General features: G+C 38.2%; 2 protein-coding genes across 11 annotated transcripts in view; both read left to right on the top strand.

Annotated features, from left to right (window-relative positions):
• Window positions 1-16,582, top strand: part of myh14 (myosin, heavy chain 14, non-muscle) — a 49,327-nt gene that overhangs the window by 21,251 nt on the left and 11,494 nt on the right. For 5 of the 10 annotated variants that reach the window (XM_077209067.1, XM_077209063.1, XM_077209050.1 and 2 more), the window contains 22 exons: window positions 808-879; window positions 3,119-3,324; window positions 4,515-4,636; window positions 5,060-5,129; window positions 5,328-5,488; window positions 5,580-5,688; window positions 6,820-6,951; window positions 7,063-7,269; window positions 7,352-7,489; window positions 7,786-7,909; window positions 8,446-8,617; window positions 8,715-8,927; window positions 10,625-10,769; window positions 10,880-11,086; window positions 11,826-11,930; window positions 12,137-12,289; window positions 12,382-12,630; window positions 13,269-13,481; window positions 13,595-13,807; window positions 13,931-14,092; window positions 14,306-14,434; window positions 14,533-14,621. In XM_077209067.1, the coding sequence (XP_077065182.1) occupies window positions 808-879; window positions 3,119-3,324; window positions 4,515-4,636; window positions 5,060-5,129; window positions 5,328-5,488; window positions 5,580-5,688; window positions 6,820-6,951; window positions 7,063-7,269; window positions 7,352-7,489; window positions 7,786-7,909; window positions 8,446-8,617; window positions 8,715-8,927; window positions 10,625-10,769; window positions 10,880-11,086; window positions 11,826-11,930; window positions 12,137-12,289; window positions 12,382-12,630; window positions 13,269-13,481; window positions 13,595-13,807; window positions 13,931-14,092; window positions 14,306-14,434; window positions 14,533-14,621 (3,391 nt within the window). The remainder of the gene's footprint in view (window positions 1-807; window positions 880-3,118; window positions 3,325-4,514; window positions 4,637-5,059; window positions 5,130-5,327; window positions 5,489-5,579; window positions 5,689-6,819; window positions 6,952-7,062; window positions 7,270-7,351; window positions 7,490-7,785; window positions 7,910-8,445; window positions 8,618-8,714; window positions 8,928-10,624; window positions 10,770-10,879; window positions 11,087-11,825; window positions 11,931-12,136; window positions 12,290-12,381; window positions 12,631-13,268; window positions 13,482-13,594; window positions 13,808-13,930; window positions 14,093-14,305; window positions 14,435-14,532; window positions 14,622-16,582) is intronic. The other 5 variants (XM_077209091.1, XM_077209089.1, XM_077209083.1 and 2 more) reach the window with 1 other exon arrangement.
• The window catches only part of rpl18 (ribosomal protein L18), a 34,008-nt gene continuing 26,858 nt past the window's right edge, over window positions 9,433-16,582 (top strand). Inside the window, exon 1 of the mRNA XM_077209095.1 lies at window positions 9,433-9,437. Within this exon, the coding sequence (XP_077065210.1) occupies window positions 9,435-9,437 (3 nt within the window). The 5' untranslated portion in view covers window positions 9,433-9,434. The remainder of the gene's footprint in view (window positions 9,438-16,582) is intronic.

Below are 16,582 nucleotides of genomic sequence, written 5' to 3'. Positions count from 1 at the left end.
GGAAGGTTTTTTGCACTGGTATGTGCTTAAAAGACGCTGTGGTGTAATTAGAATAATGTCTCAAAATTTCAGGTTCAGAAGCAGAAAAATAATAATAATAGCAATAATAATAATTTTAAAATATTTCCACAAAAAATAAACAACAAAGACAAATAAATTAGTAATGATGATGTTATTAATATTATTATTAGTTATAATTAATTTTAGGTTCACAAGCTGAAAATAAATAAATAAATGAATTAATTAATGAATATTATTATTAACATAAATGATAAATTAATTAATTGCTTGATACAATTATAAGCTGTCTCCAGCAATGCAAATGGTAAAACAGCTTAATTATAACCTTAAAGTTTTCAGTATAATTGAAGGGATGATATATAATTATATTATATTATGTTATTTATCAATAAATGTTTAAAGATGTCATGTTTATAAACAGATAAATAAGCAAACTAATAATAATAATAATTTCCCAAAGTTTCCGGTTTAGAAGCAGGAAAACAAACAAACAAATAATAAAAATATTGTTTGTTTAAAAAAAATAACAAACAAATATTATTAATGGCAACAATAAATTAATGAATTGCTTAAAACAATTAGAAACTGCTACAAACAATGAAAATGCTAAAATAATATGTATAATAATTGTGCTATTGATTAATAAATGTTTAATAATCCAATGTTAATAAAACATTTTTTATTCGATTTCTAATATTTAACACTGTAATCTACAATGGACTAACACTCTTCTCTTCTCTACTCTTCTCTTCTCTTCTCCTCTTCTCTGCTTTACTCTTCTCTCAGATATTCAAACTCTTCCTCGTGTGTACTTTTTTGACTCTTATGCCACACTGCAAACCAATGGCTCTGACAGCAGTAGGTTTTCCTGCCCTTCTTCTTTTAACCTCTCCATCAGTTAATCTAATTATGATTTGCCCTTCACTCTTTCTCTCATCTCTCTTTCATTGCATCAGATTGTGATGTGATGTGTGGGTTGCTGTTTTTTTTAACTATAGTTTAGTAGAATGTGTAGTTAGTTTTCTATGGGTTGCTGTAGAACTTATTCTAGTTAAGTTTGGTTTAACAGTAGATGGTTGTGATCTGCTTGCCTGTAGTTTATTCTTCGTAAAGCATCTTTCTTAAAGTGCTTGTAATGTAGAAATCCACACAGAATTCCTTTCTTTTTGGGAAGTTTTTAATGTCTCAGAAGAAGAACACGTTCATTTTATGACTTCCATTTGAACAGAAAACTTTTCTTCTCAAAAACTTTTTGGTTGTTGTATTGTTATACAGAAATAGCACTAATATAGAGCCATAGTGCCAGAGATGGGGGACTCGAGTCACATGACTTGACTCGAGTCAGACTCGAGTCGCAAATTTAAGGACTTGAGACTTGGTTGACTAAATTAAGAAAATGACTCGACTTGACTTTGACTTGAGATCCAATGACTTGAGACTTGACTTGACTTGAACTGTATGACTCGAGAATGACTTGATATACATTTATCATCGCAACATCAATTGATGAACGAAATGAAAGCAACGGAACCATTGACGCCAGTCATCAGATTCTGCGCGATTGCATGACACTGCACAAGCCCAGAAAAAACATACATTGCGGTGAGCACGCTAAATACAAAAACATCTCCCAGCATCGTTTCTTTTTGGATATTAACACTAGAAATTGACTATATTCATACAAGAAGATTTGCTGTACGCATAATAACTGGCAAGGGATATCGGACGACCATCACAACCTCGAACAGTCGAACTTCATTCACCACGTCTAAAAGTAAGCTATGGCTTGTTTAACCTGTTTGTTATAGTTAATTTGACTATCTCTAAATCGAGAATATTGGTCAAAACAGCATGCCTCTTAATACACAATTATGTTTTCAAATGTAGCTAGCTTAATGTTGTCAATATTCAAATGATAATTAATGATGTCATATGTTTTGTATAACATTTGCCACATTTCTTTTTATATCATGCTTTAAAGCCAAATATGTCGTTCTTTCCAATGACAAAAAACAACATAGAAAACTGTTAATGTTTTGTCGTGTTTTATGTTTCTCTTAAAGCAGGGTTAGATGTTATCAGGGGTTACATCTATTAGATGTTATAAAAATGCCAGCAGAATTAATATTGCACCCAAAATTCAAAATGTGGTGGAAAAAATGCCCTAGTATGAGTTATTTTCTTAATTATAACATATGATATTAAAAAAATATTTCCAGAATATTGACGCGATTGCAAATGTGATAATGATTTTATAAAACAGTTCAGTAAACAAAGAGTGAATATTGTGATGTGACATTTAGACATAGCCTAATATTCCAAATATTTTCTGTTTTTGCTCGATTTCCTCAATGACAATAGTTCCAAACAAGCCACAGAAAGAGTTATGCGTATTTGTGATTCAGTGACCTAGTTGCTTAGTTCCAGAACGAATCTGCCGTTTTGAACATAAGTTAAACGAATGCTTCTATGACTCGTACATTAATACGGTAATTTGGCGCCACCTATTGGCGGTTTTAACTTCATAATTAAAAATACATAACTTGTATTAAGGGGATGCCAGTTTGAAGAATGCCTTTGGTCGCATAGGAATTATACTTGAATTTTGAATTGTTTAATACCTTTTAATGGTCTTCTGCAATGTTTGAGGCATATTTATTTTTTCATGCTTTAATGTTGGCCTAATTTCAGTTACATTTAGATTTTTATTGTAGTAACCACTCAGCTATATGTGGAAATGCATATATTAAAAAAAATAAAGTTGCAAATAAAACCATAGTCCACAACTTCTGTAGTTTTAAATTATTTTAATATATAAATTCAGTGAAATCGTCAAACGTTTGTACGACTTGCCAGTGACTTGTGACCCAAGCTACGACTTGACTTGACTTGCTTGACATAAGGCAGTGACTTGACTTGACTTGACTTGACTGTATAAAAAAATTACTTGGACTTGCTTGAGACTCGAAGGTTAAGACTTGAGACTTGCTTGTGACTTGCACATGTGTGACTTACTCCCACCTCTGCATAGTGCTCTCTGAACATGCCATAAACATACTCTTTTTAGATAATAACAGGTCTGTTTTGTGCTTGTCAGTGGAGAGGATTGTGGGTCTGGACCAGGGGTCGTCCGGAGAGAACAGTGGACCGGTGACTTTTGGGGCCGCTGGGTTTAAGACGAAGAAGGGCATGTTTCGCACGGTGGGGCAACTCTACAAAGAGTCCCTTACTAAACTGATGGCCACCCTCCGGAACACCAACCCCAACTTCCTGCGCTGCATCATCCCTAACCATGAGAAAAAGGTAAGAATAGAAAGAGAAATTGAAAAACTAGTGAGAACTTCTTCGATGAGATCTCTCTCTCTTCTTAACATATCTGTAAAGTGCCCCTATTATGATATTTTTTAATAAGTTTCCTAATCAACTTTTAAAGGTCTCTTACAAAAGGTTTACATGCATCCAAGCTCAAAAAACACTTGAATTTTCTCATAATATACTTTTGCAGCATCAGTTCTTTTCTCACAGAGTCTGAAACAATTCGATAAAGGATTCAGTCTCTCAAAACCCCTCCTTTCCGCAGGCCTACTGTGCTCTGATTGGCCAGATGGCCCAATCTTTTGTGATTGTTCTACCGGTAACAACGTGTGTCAGAAACTAAACAAACGACGTATATTACCTTATTCTGAATTTCAGCTCAAGGGGCTTCCTCAGCTCTTCTATACACAGTGATACGAACAATAAAGATGGCGTTGGTTTTACTGAATGTCGAAAACAAATTTTTTTTGACATGTCGACAACACAAACCAAACTCTTCCAGGCCTCAGCTACAACTACATTTTTTGAGGGCGGGGCAAAGTAGATGTTGTTCACAGGCAGCCAATGAAGACCATAGACGGGCATTATGCAAATTCGTTACAAACTTACGTAGGCTTGTTCAGGAAGTGAGACTTGAATTAATGAAGACTCGTTTCAGGCAGTTCAGAATCGGTTATTTTGGGAGATTGTATCTCCAATTGTCGTGCACTTTGGGCTTTGAAACTTTTCAGACCTTTTACATTCACAAACAGCTATATTACACACTACTGAAAAATAATAATGGGGGCACTTCAAAACTCTATGATATATGGTATGAAACTAATGATAAGGTATTTATTGTGAGGTTGCACAAAATGTTGGTGAAAATGTATTGTTATCAGTGGATATTGGATATTTAATTATGTATGCTCATTTAGATTACCTTTACAATCATCTAACACTCATTTCATCTATAATAAAAATATGTAAATAATTGAATAAGTGTTCAATGTAATCTTTAGCAAATCTCAAAATATCGAAGCCATTTTCCTACTGTAAATTGTAATGTTTTAAAAAATATATTTTTAATATATTTAGACAAAATATAGAATTTTAATATCATTGATGTTTTGTGTGTGTGTGTGTGTGTGTGTGTGTGTGTTTTTTGTCCTTTCTTTTTGTTCTTTAAATAATCACAGGCAGGGAAGTTGAGTCCTCATCTGGTTCTGGATCAGCTGAGGTGTAATGGTGTACTGGAGGGGATCAGGATCTGCAGACAGGGCTTCCCGAACCGCATCCCATTCCAGGAGTTCAGACAGAGGTGTGTGTGTATTTAACCATAATTTGTGGGATGAATTTGTACCCTGTAGTGAGCTAAGTCTGATAAATCCCCCTTTTGATCTTAATTTGTAAAACAGTATAAAAATGAAGTAAATAATGTTAATGAATGGTAAAAACAGAACGTTTTTTGTTAGGTTTAGTGCTAGATTATAATATTTATTACTAGCTAAATATAAAAACAATTGAAGTCTATGGAATTTCCCCATTTACAGTAGATAAGTAAATTGTGTGTGTGCGTGTGTGCGTGCGTGTGTGTGTGTGAGAATGTCTGTGGAAAAAATAATTGCTTACAATAATACTTTTATGCTTTAGGTATATCTTACATAAATGATATTCTTGCTTCTTGCGTATTCTTGCGTCTTATTTATCTGTCTGCCTCTTTTTCTGTTTGTGTATCTCTCAGGTATGAGATCTTGACTCCAAATGCCATTCCTCGAACCTTTATGGATGGCAAACAGGCGTGTGAGCTCATGGTAAGTGATGTCACTCAAACCTAAATCAAAGAGTTCATAATATTGATTTGATAGAGGATATTACACACTAGAGTTTTGGAATCATAAACGGATGCTTTAGGGTCAAGAACTGAGTGGGGAAGGTCAATGGTGGTTTAGTGTTTTATTCAGATCTCTGATTAGTATGTTGTTGATTATGTATTGTTACTGTATCTATAGATCAGTGCTTTGGAGCTGGACAAGAACCTTTTCCGGGTAGGACAGAGTAAGGTGTTCTTCCGGGCTGGAGTCCTGGCTCATCTGGAGGAAGAACGAGACTTGAAGATCACTGACACCATCATCCGCTTCCAGAGCGCGGCCCGTGGATACCTCGCCAGGAGGTAAGTGTCTGCGTGCGTGTATGTGTGTGTCATAGATTGTGTGGTGTGTAATATGCGTGCATGTAAGTTTTAACTGACATGTTTTCTTTAGGGCGTTCCATAAGAAGCAGCAGCAGCTCAGCGCTCTGCGTGTGATGCAGAGGAACTGTGCAGCATACCTGAAGCTCAGAAACTGGCAGTGGTGGAGACTCTTCACCAAGGTAACACAAAGCATTACACAACATGTTATATAAAGTAAACAATTAAGTAGGCCAAATAATGAGTTTTAAAGGGGTTATTTGTAGAATTACGAAACCCTTGTTATAAGCGACACCGGTGGCCATTAAGTAAACTGCAGCCAGCATCTTATCTTTCACATAAAAATCAGTCTACAGGCTTTCATTGACAACCTAGGAAGTCGGGGAAGGTCTCTTTTTTAAGTTTGGTTACAAGCTGTAAAAAAGCGATTAATACATGTAGCTCCTTAAATGTAATGATTTTATTTAGAATGTAGCTAAAGCTAACCTGTAAACACAATGAACGTGGAATTTTTGTATCAATATATAAAGTAATGGAGTGGTAATATGTTTCTCTCTCTTACTACATACTCAGAATTACACGTTCAAAAGTTTGGGGTCGATAAGATTTTATAAAATGTTTTTGAAAGAAGTCTCTCATGCTCACTAAGGCTGCATTTATTTGATCAAAACAGTAAAACAGTAATAATGTAAAACATATTAAAATGTGTTTTCTATTCTAATATATTTTTAAATGTAATTTATTCCTGTGATGGCAAAGCAGAATTTTCATTTGATTACTCCAGTCTGCGGTGTCACATGATCCTTCAGAAATCATTCGTCTTATATGCTGATATTATCTATGTTGAAAACAATTGTGCTGCTTAATATTTTTGTGCAAACCATGATACATTTTTATTCAGGATTCTTTGAAAAAAACACATTTATTCGATTTTTTTGTAAAGTAAGTTCTTTGTTTACACTGTTGATCAATTTAATGCACTCTTGTAGAATAAAAATATGAATTGAAAAAATTCATACTGACCCCAAACTTTTGAATGGTAGTATATTCTAGCATTAACTTAAATAATATACCTCATGTGGTAGCTCAGGATAATTTGAATTAAGTCAAAAATGTTAAATTAAAAAAGCATTGCTTAAATATTAATTTACTTTTACTATTATTTTTATTACATTTTTTAATTATTAAAAAAATAATTGTGCTTTAAAAGAGCACAATTGCAGGTTGACCCTTTTTACAGTGCAATGGAAGTATGTGAGTTGGGATGCGGCATGTTTTTTAATTTGCTTTTTGACCTTTGACCTCTCCTCCAGGTGAAGCCCTTGCTGCAGGTGACCCGTCAAGATGAAGAGATTCAAGCTCGGGAAGCACAGCTTCAGAAAGCCAAAGACAATCTGAGTAAACTAGAGCTTGACTTTACTGAACTGGACAAAAAAAACCAACAGGTGACTTTATTTCATTGTTTCACTCATTTTTGTTGTGCATGTTGGTAAACCAAAAGAAGAAAGAAATGTATTTGTTTGGTTTCCACATTCATCTGGATGTCTTCTTGACAGCTGATGGAGGAGAAATCCGTGCTGACCGACCAGCTTCAGGCGGAGGCGGAGTTATTCGCAGAGGCAGAAGAAATGAGAGCACGGCTGGCCAGTCGCAAACAGGAGCTTGAAGATGTGTTGGGAGAGCTGGAGAGCCGATTGGAGGAGGAAGAGGAGAGGACCGTTCAGATAACCAATGAGAAGAAGAGAGTACAGCAACATGTGCAGGTGTGGAGAACTGAAGATTTTGTCAATGTCTGATGTCTACTATTGAATATCTTCTGTCAAGATTATTGTTTCTTTCTCTCAGGATCTGGAAGAACAGCTAGAGGAGGAAGAGGGGACACGTCAGCGCCTCCAGCTGGAGAAAGTCACCCTGGAAAGCAAAGTGAAGAGTCTGGAGGCCGAGATCTTGACTTTGGGAGAGCAGAGAGACCGATTTAGCAAGGTAGTTGAAGTCGCATGAAACAGAAGTTGCAATAGTTTTTTCTTCCCTATTGTGACATATATGCAAGTGAAACTGCTTCTCGAACAAGACAACATTTAGGGCGGGACTTGATTTTTCCCATTGGGAATTTATTGGATAGTTGGATTATAAATACTGCAGTATTCCATAAAGAAGTAAGAATTGTCAGTTTTGATTTCATTATGACTTTAAAGAGAAGAGGGTTGTTTATTTGTCTGAAAAAATGCAGCTACAATGTTATAGTGATTTATGAATGTTTCTGTCTTTCTCTTTCTCAGGAGAAGAAACAGTTGGACGAGAGACTGAATGAAGTGGCAGATCAACTAACAGAGGAAGAGGAGAAGGTGAAGAGTCTTAACAAGCTGAAAAACAAACAGGAAGCTGTCATCGCTGATTTAGAAGGTAGCAGTGACTTAATAATACATTTAAAAATGTACATTGGATATGTTGAATTTAGGCTTTGTGTCTTAAATTTCAAGAATGCATTAATTAAATATCGCAGAACCACAATGAACCTTCTTTTTTTACATTACCATTTTTGGTCAGAACGATTTAAAAAAAACTTTAAATCCTTTTATTTAGCAAGGATTCATGAAATTGATCAAAAATTACAGTAAAGTCTTTTACATTGTTACAAAAAAAATAACAATTTAAATAAATGCAAATAAAACTTTGTATTCATTAAAGAATCCTGAAAAGAATCCACAAAAAATATTTGACACCACAACTGCTTTCATCATTGAAAATAATATGAAATATTTCTTGAGCACCAAATCAGCATTAGAATGATTTATGAAGGATTATGTGACATTGAAGACTGGAGTAATGATGCCAAACTGTTGAACAGTAGTGCACTTCATTTCAAAGTATCTCTTTTCCATGCAGTGATAGTTCAAAAGCACAGCAAGTCCGAATAACTGTCTCTTTCTCTCCTTTAGAGCGCCTGAAGAGGGAAGAACAGGGCCGTCTGGAGCAGGAGAAGTGGAAGAGACGGATGGAAGGAGAATCAGTGGAGGCTCAAGAACAGCTGTCCGACCTGAGCTTACTCGTCACAGAGCTGAGAGGAAGCCTGAGCCAAAGAGAGAAAGAGATCACCACACTACAGACAAGGTACACGCACAAACACAAATATACCTTATAGTGAATCTGGCGCAGTTGCTAATACTTCTCCAGTAATGACATCTTTTGCTCTCTTTTTCTCTCTTAGGCTGGAAGAAGAGGGGGCACGTCGCACCGAAGCTCAGAGAGCCTTAAGAGAGGCAATGTCTCAGGTCTCGGAGTTTAAAGAGGAGGTGGATAATGAACGAGGGATGAGGGAGAGAGCTGAAAAACAGAGAAGAGATCTGGGGGAGGAGTTAGAGGCTTTGAGAACTGAACTAGAAGATACACTGGACACTACAGCTGCTCAGCAAGAGCTCAGGTGTGTGTGTGTGTGTGTGTGTGTGTGTGTGTGTGTGTGTGTGTGTGTGTGTGTGTGTGTGTGTGTGTGTGTGTGTGTGTGTGTGTGTGTGTGTGTGTGTGTGTGTGTGTGTGTGTGTGTGCGTGCGTGTGTGCATGTGTGCGTGCGTGCGTGCGTGTTCAAATAGTCAAATACATTACATGTGCTTTAGTATGTTAGTCAACACATCAAAATAAGTGTACTTCTTTAAAGCATTACAAATAATAATTATTATTAAAACAAAAAACATACTTATGTGTGTTAAAGGAGAACTCCGGGCAATTTTTAAGTTGATCTTGATCGTTATACCTTTGTGAGTACTGTCTATAGAAAAAAAGACGAACCGGATTGGTGCTTGCAACACGGAGCTTTTCCCGCAAACGCCCAGAGCTCCCCCTCAGCTAAAACGGCAGTTACGGGGGCATAAACATAAAGAGTGTCTTTGTGCCTCTTAACAGACACAAAATGCAATTAAAATGTCTGTCCAACATGAACAGGGCCCTTACATGTGAACAAGATGCGTTTAGCAACTTAGCCATTGATTAAATTCACCTAAATAGTGTTTTAGACGACTAGCTGTAGTCTTGCGCTGAAGTCCCGTGGGAACTCAGTTGTAGCCAAAGGTAAATAGCAGTGTGTAGGTGAAGAAGAAATAGTTCGTGTTTGTGCCGTAGCCTACAAGGATGACTACACAGACACAACACAGCAACCAAATGGAAGGATAAATAAAGTTTACATTACCTCCACAGTGGTTGCACACGTCTTCTTCCATGGAATCGCTTTATTCTTCAACCGGCCCCGTTGTGTTGTGTCTGTGTAATCATACTTGTCAAAGTGTTCGCTGCGAATGCGGTAATCTTTAGCGCGTAGTACTTGTATGGGAGTTTGCGCATCAAGTTGAAGTACAACTAGCCACAACTGCAGAATCTCGAGGTCATGGAAAGGAAGACAATGAAAATAAGTTTTTGTATTTTTGCATTCTGTTGCAATAATTCGGAACGGCACAAACGCGAACCATTTCTTGAACCGGTTCATTGAAACGAACTGTCCGAAAGAACCGGTTCGTGGAAAAGAACCGGACTTCCCATCACTACTATTTACCTTTGGCTACAACTGAGTTCCCACGGGACTTCAACGCGAGACTACAGCTAGCCGTCTAAAACACTATTTAGGTGAATTTAAACAATGGTTAAGTTGCTAAACGCATCTTGTTCACATGTAAGGGCCCTGTTCATGTTAGACAGACATTTTAATTGCATTTTGTTTCTGTTAAAAGGCACAAAGACACTCTTTATGTATATGCCCCCATAACTGCCGTTTTAGCTGAGGGGGAGCTCTGGGCGTTTGCGGGAACAGCTCCGTGTTGCAAGCACCAATCCGGTTCGTTTTTTTTTCTATAGACAGTACTCACAAAGGTATAACGATCAAGATCAACTTAAAAATTGCCCGGAGTTCTCCTTTAAGAAGCAGTCATGAATGTGTACTTTAAAGTTAAAAACACTTAAGTGGCCTTTTATTTCATTAATACTATGTTATCTGCAAGCTTAATTTTTTTTTAAATATACTTTTAAGATTTAAAGTACACTAAAAGTGCACATTCAAAACAATTAAGCATACTTCTTTTACAGAAGGGTTAACTAGAGTTAACCACAGGCATTTTGGTGTGTGTGTTTGTTTAGGTCTCGTCGTGAGGCTGAATTAGGAGAGCTTCAGAGATGTTTAGAGGACGAGACCCGTCGTCATGAATCTCAGCTGTCAGAGCTCCGCATCAAACACACCGCTGCTATAGATTCCCTACAGGAGCAGCTAGACAATGCCAAGAGAGTGAGTCCTAGCATTTACGTCAAATGCAGCTTGTTTGCAAGATTGTTTGTTTCACTGGGAAACCAGCTTTTGTAGTGGTACATGTCCAAGTTTTTTGTGTATCTCCACAGTCCCGTCAGTCTCTGGAGAAGGCGAAGGCTGTTCTGGAGGAGGAGCGTATGAACCTGAGTGCTGAGCTGAAGACATTACAGGGAGGGAAGATGGAGAGCGAGAGGGGCAGAAAGAGAGCAGAGGGACAGTTACAGGAAGTCAACGCACGACTCTTGCAGGCCGATAGAGAACGAGAGGAGCGAGAAGAACGACTCAGTAAACTCCAGGTAAAATGGGAAAAAAAGAGAGAGGAAATGGGCTTAATTGTAAAAAAATATATATATTTTCGACTAAGGCCACTACCTTCTTCAGTGTGAACCCGAGCCCGTTTGACATCAGAGTTCAATTGATTTGGTTTATGTAAAAATGGTTTTCTGAACTCTGGTGGGCACCAGGGAACTGCTCCCAAATATACCTGTTAAGGAGGTCTTAGTTATGATCGATGTGAACTCTGGTTCACTGTTAAGGTGCGGCCACATTTACTGTGAATCTAGTCATTTGGAATTTTGCATGAGGTTCGAAAGATTTACCCACGCAGACTGCGCAACGTGTTAAAGTTGATCACATGAATTGGCCACATTGATCAACAGATTGTTTTTTTTTTTTGCTGTGCTTCATTGACCTTTTTTGTTTGCAAAATTTGTGACCACACCTTTAAGCTGACAGCAATCCTTCCCATTCTGGAAAATCTAGCTTAAAATGATAGCTATTTTTGGTACATGGTAGCTGGTTTCTAGTTGGTCCAAACTGGACATTAGCTGGTCCAAGCTGGTAATTGGGTGGTTTACAAACCACCTTGTTACAAACAGTAACGTGACCAATTTAGGTTGGTATGATGACCAGCTAGTAAATGTTTGTTGCTGGTCCACTTTTAATTTTAAAATGAAACTCTAGTCTGAATCAAACCTATGGATCAAACCAATTATGAAACGATTGTAATCTCTCTTTGAAATCTCTCCCTCTCAGTCAGAGCTTGAGTCTCTGTCCAGTTCCCTCTCCTCATCTGACTCCAAATCTCACCGTCTAAGTAAGGAGGTCAGCAGTCTGGAGAGCCAACTACATGATGTGCAGGTAACTTTTGTGTGTGTGCAAGTGTGTTTTAATTTGCTCTCTTCCACTATTAATAGGCTCATGGAACTTAACCAAACTCCTTTTCTCTGCTGTGATTGTTGTTCTATTTCTAAGCAGATCTTAGAGACTGTGATTTCTCTCTGAGACTCTGAATGTGAGGGCCTCTTACTCATGCTTACTATTTGTGTGTGTGTGTTATTTTTTAGGAGTTACTGCAGGAAGAGACACGGCAGAAGTTGGCGCTGGGCTCACGTGTACGTGCTCTTGAGGAAGAGAAAACTGGACTGATGGAGAGACTAGAGGAGGAGGAGGAGAAGACCAGAGAACTTACACGCCAGATTCAAAACCATACACAACAGGTTTACACCCATTTGCAAATCCAGGAAAACATTTTTATTGTTCAAACCATCTTTACTCTATTTTATCATATTCTTTTTATGTGCCCATGCAGCTATCTGATCTGAAGAGACAGACAGAGGAAGTGAACTCAGCAGTGGAGGTCGGGGAGGAGGCCAAGAGGAAGTTGCAGAGAGAGCTGGAGAATGCTACTCAGAGAGAGAGAGCCAAAGAAGAAGAGAAAGAACGCATAGAGAGGCAGAAAGAACGACTGAGAGAAGAGATAGAGGACATGACTATTGCTCTTCAGAGAGAGAGACAAAACTGCACTGCTCTGGAGAAGAGACAGAAGAAATTTGATCAGGTACTGTAGGGGATGGATGGATGGACCGATGGACAGTGAATGGATGAATGGATTGACAGGTGGATAAGGGATGGTTGGATTGATTGGTGGATGGATGGACTGATGGATGGAGTGATAGATTCATTGGTGGATGGATGGATGGATGCATGGATTGACTTGTGGTTCAATGGAGAGATGGATAGAGGGATGAATTAACTGGTGGATGGATTGATAGATGATGGACTGGTGGATGGATGGATGGATGGATGGATGGATGGATGGATTGACAAGTGGATCAAAGGAGAGATGGATGAAGGGATGAATTTACTGGTGGATTAATTGATAGATTGATGGACTGGTGAATGGAGGAATGAATGGATGGATAGATTGACTGGTGTGTGGATGGAAGTATTGACTGGTGAATCAATAAAGGGATGGATTGACTGGTGGATAGAGGGAGTGAGGGAGGAATAAATGGATTGACTGTTGGATCAATCGAGGAATAAATTAACTGCTGGATGGATAGACAGCTAGATGTATTGATAAGAAGATACATGAATAAATTCATTTTGGACATTTAAAAAAGTTTTTAAAAAATTGGTTAAAAATTGAGCAGGGTAGCTCCAAATATTCATCACCCTTTGACCTTTAACCTTCAGTGTTTGGCAGAGGAGAAGGCAGTGAGTGCTCGGCTGCTGGAGGAACGGGACCGCGCAGAAGCAGAGAGTCGAGAGAAAGAAACACGCTTCCTGTCTCTCTCAAGAGCATTGCTGGAAGCAACAGAGCAGAGAGATGAGCTGGAGAGAACCAATAAGCAGCTTCGTGTGGAGATGGAGCAGCTCGTCAACGCCCAAGATGACGTGGGCAAAAATGTACAGCTTGCTTTTTACCTGTGTGCTTACACGGAGTTTATTAACATGTTATAGCATAGTAATAGCAAAAATATATTCTGTTCTTTGACTTTTCACTTTCTTCGCCTCCTCAGGTTCATGAGCTGGAGCGTTCTCGGAGGGCTTTGGAAACAGAGGCACAATCTCTGAAAGAACAGACCCAAGAGCTGGAGGATGAGCTGACAGAGGCGGAAAATGCTCGCCTCAGACTGGATGTCACTCTTCAGGCCCTTAGAGCTCAGTTTGAGAGAGAGATCAGCACTAAGGAGGAGAAAGGAGAAGAGAAGAGGAGAGCACTTAACAAACAGGTAACTGTCCTCAGCAGAACGAAGAAGTGAAGGGATGAGAGAGTCTCTGAAGATGTTCAGAGCTAAAAAGAATTGATCTTGAGCTCCTGTTTTCTCACATTTCTTCTTCTATTACTTGTTCAGGTGCGAGAGCTTGAAACAATGCTTGAAGAGGAGAAGACTCAGAGAGCTCAGGCTTTGACGGTCAAGAAACAACTGGAGACCGAGCTGCAGGAGGCTGAGGCTCAGGTGGAAACAGCAAATCGGGGCAGAGAGGAAGCACTGAGACAGATGAAACGTCTCCAGGTTTGTCAGTTCAGTTCATTTTGAAATAAACCACAAGACATTTTTAAAAAGGTGATGCTGAGAGCTGTGATATAACTAGTTGCTTTTTGTAGATCAGGGCTCAATTATTTCATTACGAAGGCCAGACTTCATTCAAATAAACCAGGGCCCATATAAAATTTGATTGATTGATCCCTGATTTGGATATTTAGTGTGTTCCTGTGTGTGTATTAGACTCAGATGAAGGAGCTCATTCGTGAGCTTGACGAGACCAAGTTGGCTCGAGACGAGATTGTCGTCCAGTCAAAGGACAGCGAGAAACGGCTGCAGACTTTGGAGGCAGAACTGTTACAGTTGACAGAGGTGTGTTGCCCTGCCTATGTATCCCAGAAGATATTTGAAATGCATCTCCTTCATCCTTTTTTTCTCTCTCATTCGCTGTTATTTTGATACTCTCTCAGGAACTGGCCGTTTCTGAGAGGCAGCGGAGACAGGCCCAGCAGGAGAGAGACGAAATGGCGGATGAAATTGTCAACACTGCAACTGGAAAGTCAGTATCTGTTTGTGCTTGTGTTGAGGTTTATTGACCCCGAGATATCTTTCTGTTTAGGGAGGATGAGATGCATATTTTTGTGAATGCTTTAGAAACAACAGTAAACAGCACTCACAATGCATTTAAAAATGTCCCCATGATTTACTCACCCTCAAGTCATCCTAGGTGTATGACATTCTTCTTTCAGATGAACACAATCGGAGTTATATAAAAAAATGTCCCGGCTCTTCCAAGCTTTATAATGGCAGTGAATGGCCGTTTATGTTTTGAGGTCAATAAAAAAGCATCCATCCATGATAAAAGTAATCCACACGGCTCTCCTGGGGTTAAAATAAATTCTAATTTGTGACTGGTATTTTGTTTTGCTCTATCCTCTGCGCTTTCGTCATTACATTGTGCGTCGGGTCAAGTGTTACTCTTCAGCCGTAAATCGATGCGTACGGCCGTCTGACGGAAGCTAATTATTTTAGTCGGTAAAGTTTTAAATATGGATATTTTTCTTACACAAACACATCGATTCACTTCAGAAGGACTTTATTAACCCCCCGGAGCCGTGTGGAGCACTTTGATCATGGATGGATGCACTTTGATGGACTTTTTTTAATATAACTCTGATTGTATTTGATCTGAAAGAAGAATGTCATATACACTTAGGATGACTTGAGGGTGAGTAAATCATTGGGTAATTTTCATTTTAGGGTGAACTTTTAACTTTTTTAATACATGTTCCTCGTCTTATGTCATAATTGTAATAATGTAATAATTTGTTCTCCATCTAAAACGTATTTATTTTTTTGGCTACACTACTGTTTAAAGGTTTCGGGTCTGTATGATATATATATATAAATATATATATATTCTTTTTTTTCTTTTTTTTAAAGAAATTAATGTTTATATTTAGCAAGGAGACAGTAAATTGATTAAAACTGACAGTCATTTATAATGTTACAAAAAATTTCTGTTTCAAATAAATGCTGTTCTTTTTAACTTTCTATTCATCATTGTTTTCAACAGTAGCCAGGTTTCCATCCAAGGGGTTTTTTGCGAAAAAAGGTTTAGCGCATCAAAATGTTTACTGATATAAGCCAGGTTTCCATCCAAGGTTTTTTTTGCGAAAAAGGTTTGGCTCATCAAAATGTTTACTGATATAAGCCAGGTTTCCATCCAAGGTTTTTTTTGCAAAAAAAGGTTTGGCTCATCAAAATGTTTACTGATATAGTTGATGGAAATGCCAATTATCAATAATTTTTTGCAAATGTCGATACTTTAATTGTCCCGAAAAACTAGTTTGGAAACACTTTTTGTCGAGAAAAGGGGCTTTAACGCAAATAAATGTGGTGTCACATGATATTTTCATCGCGTGTAAGGTGCAGTCGTCACAACAAAAACCATGGCCGGTTGTTTTTACTAACCCTGAAAGTTTCGCCCATCACTCTATACTCAGCGCAGGTTGCCAGCTTGTACAGGGCAATGGCAATCCGCTTTAGTGTCGGAACCGGTGGTCGGTGGCAGTGGCGTAACTTTGCTTTGAAAAGTGGTGGACACCGCACAACTCGTTTTGCTATCTTTTTATTTAATAACCGACTTTACTTGGGGACTTTTTCGTTTTGAATTGTTCTGTTTACAAGTAGAAATTTCAAGCTTTCTATATATTTCTCAGGTCTGTGCAAGTACATTACAGTATACGCTGAGTTTCGGTTCATTAATGAGACGTGAGTCCAGTTCACGCGCCGGCGCCTCCGTGATATTTTATTTAACCTTTATTTAACCAGGAGAGTCTCATTGAGATTAAGAACCTCTTTTGCAAGGGTGACCTGGCCAAGACAGGCAGCAGTACAATCACATAGGTACAGACAAATAACACAGAAGACTAAAGCTAACATTTCATAAAAGCATTTAAAATAATGTTTACAGTCTAAGAGCATTTAGCCTACATTAAGGCATCTGCCTCTAAGTCT

This window comes from Siphateles boraxobius, unplaced genomic scaffold (genome assembly GCF_051911475.1).
Source record: "Siphateles boraxobius isolate OS27281-9 unplaced genomic scaffold, OSU_SipBor_1 12, whole genome shotgun sequence".
Taxonomy (NCBI): Eukaryota; Metazoa; Chordata; class Actinopteri; order Cypriniformes; family Leuciscidae; genus Siphateles; species Siphateles boraxobius.
This window is presented reverse-complemented; position numbering and strand designations above follow the sequence as displayed.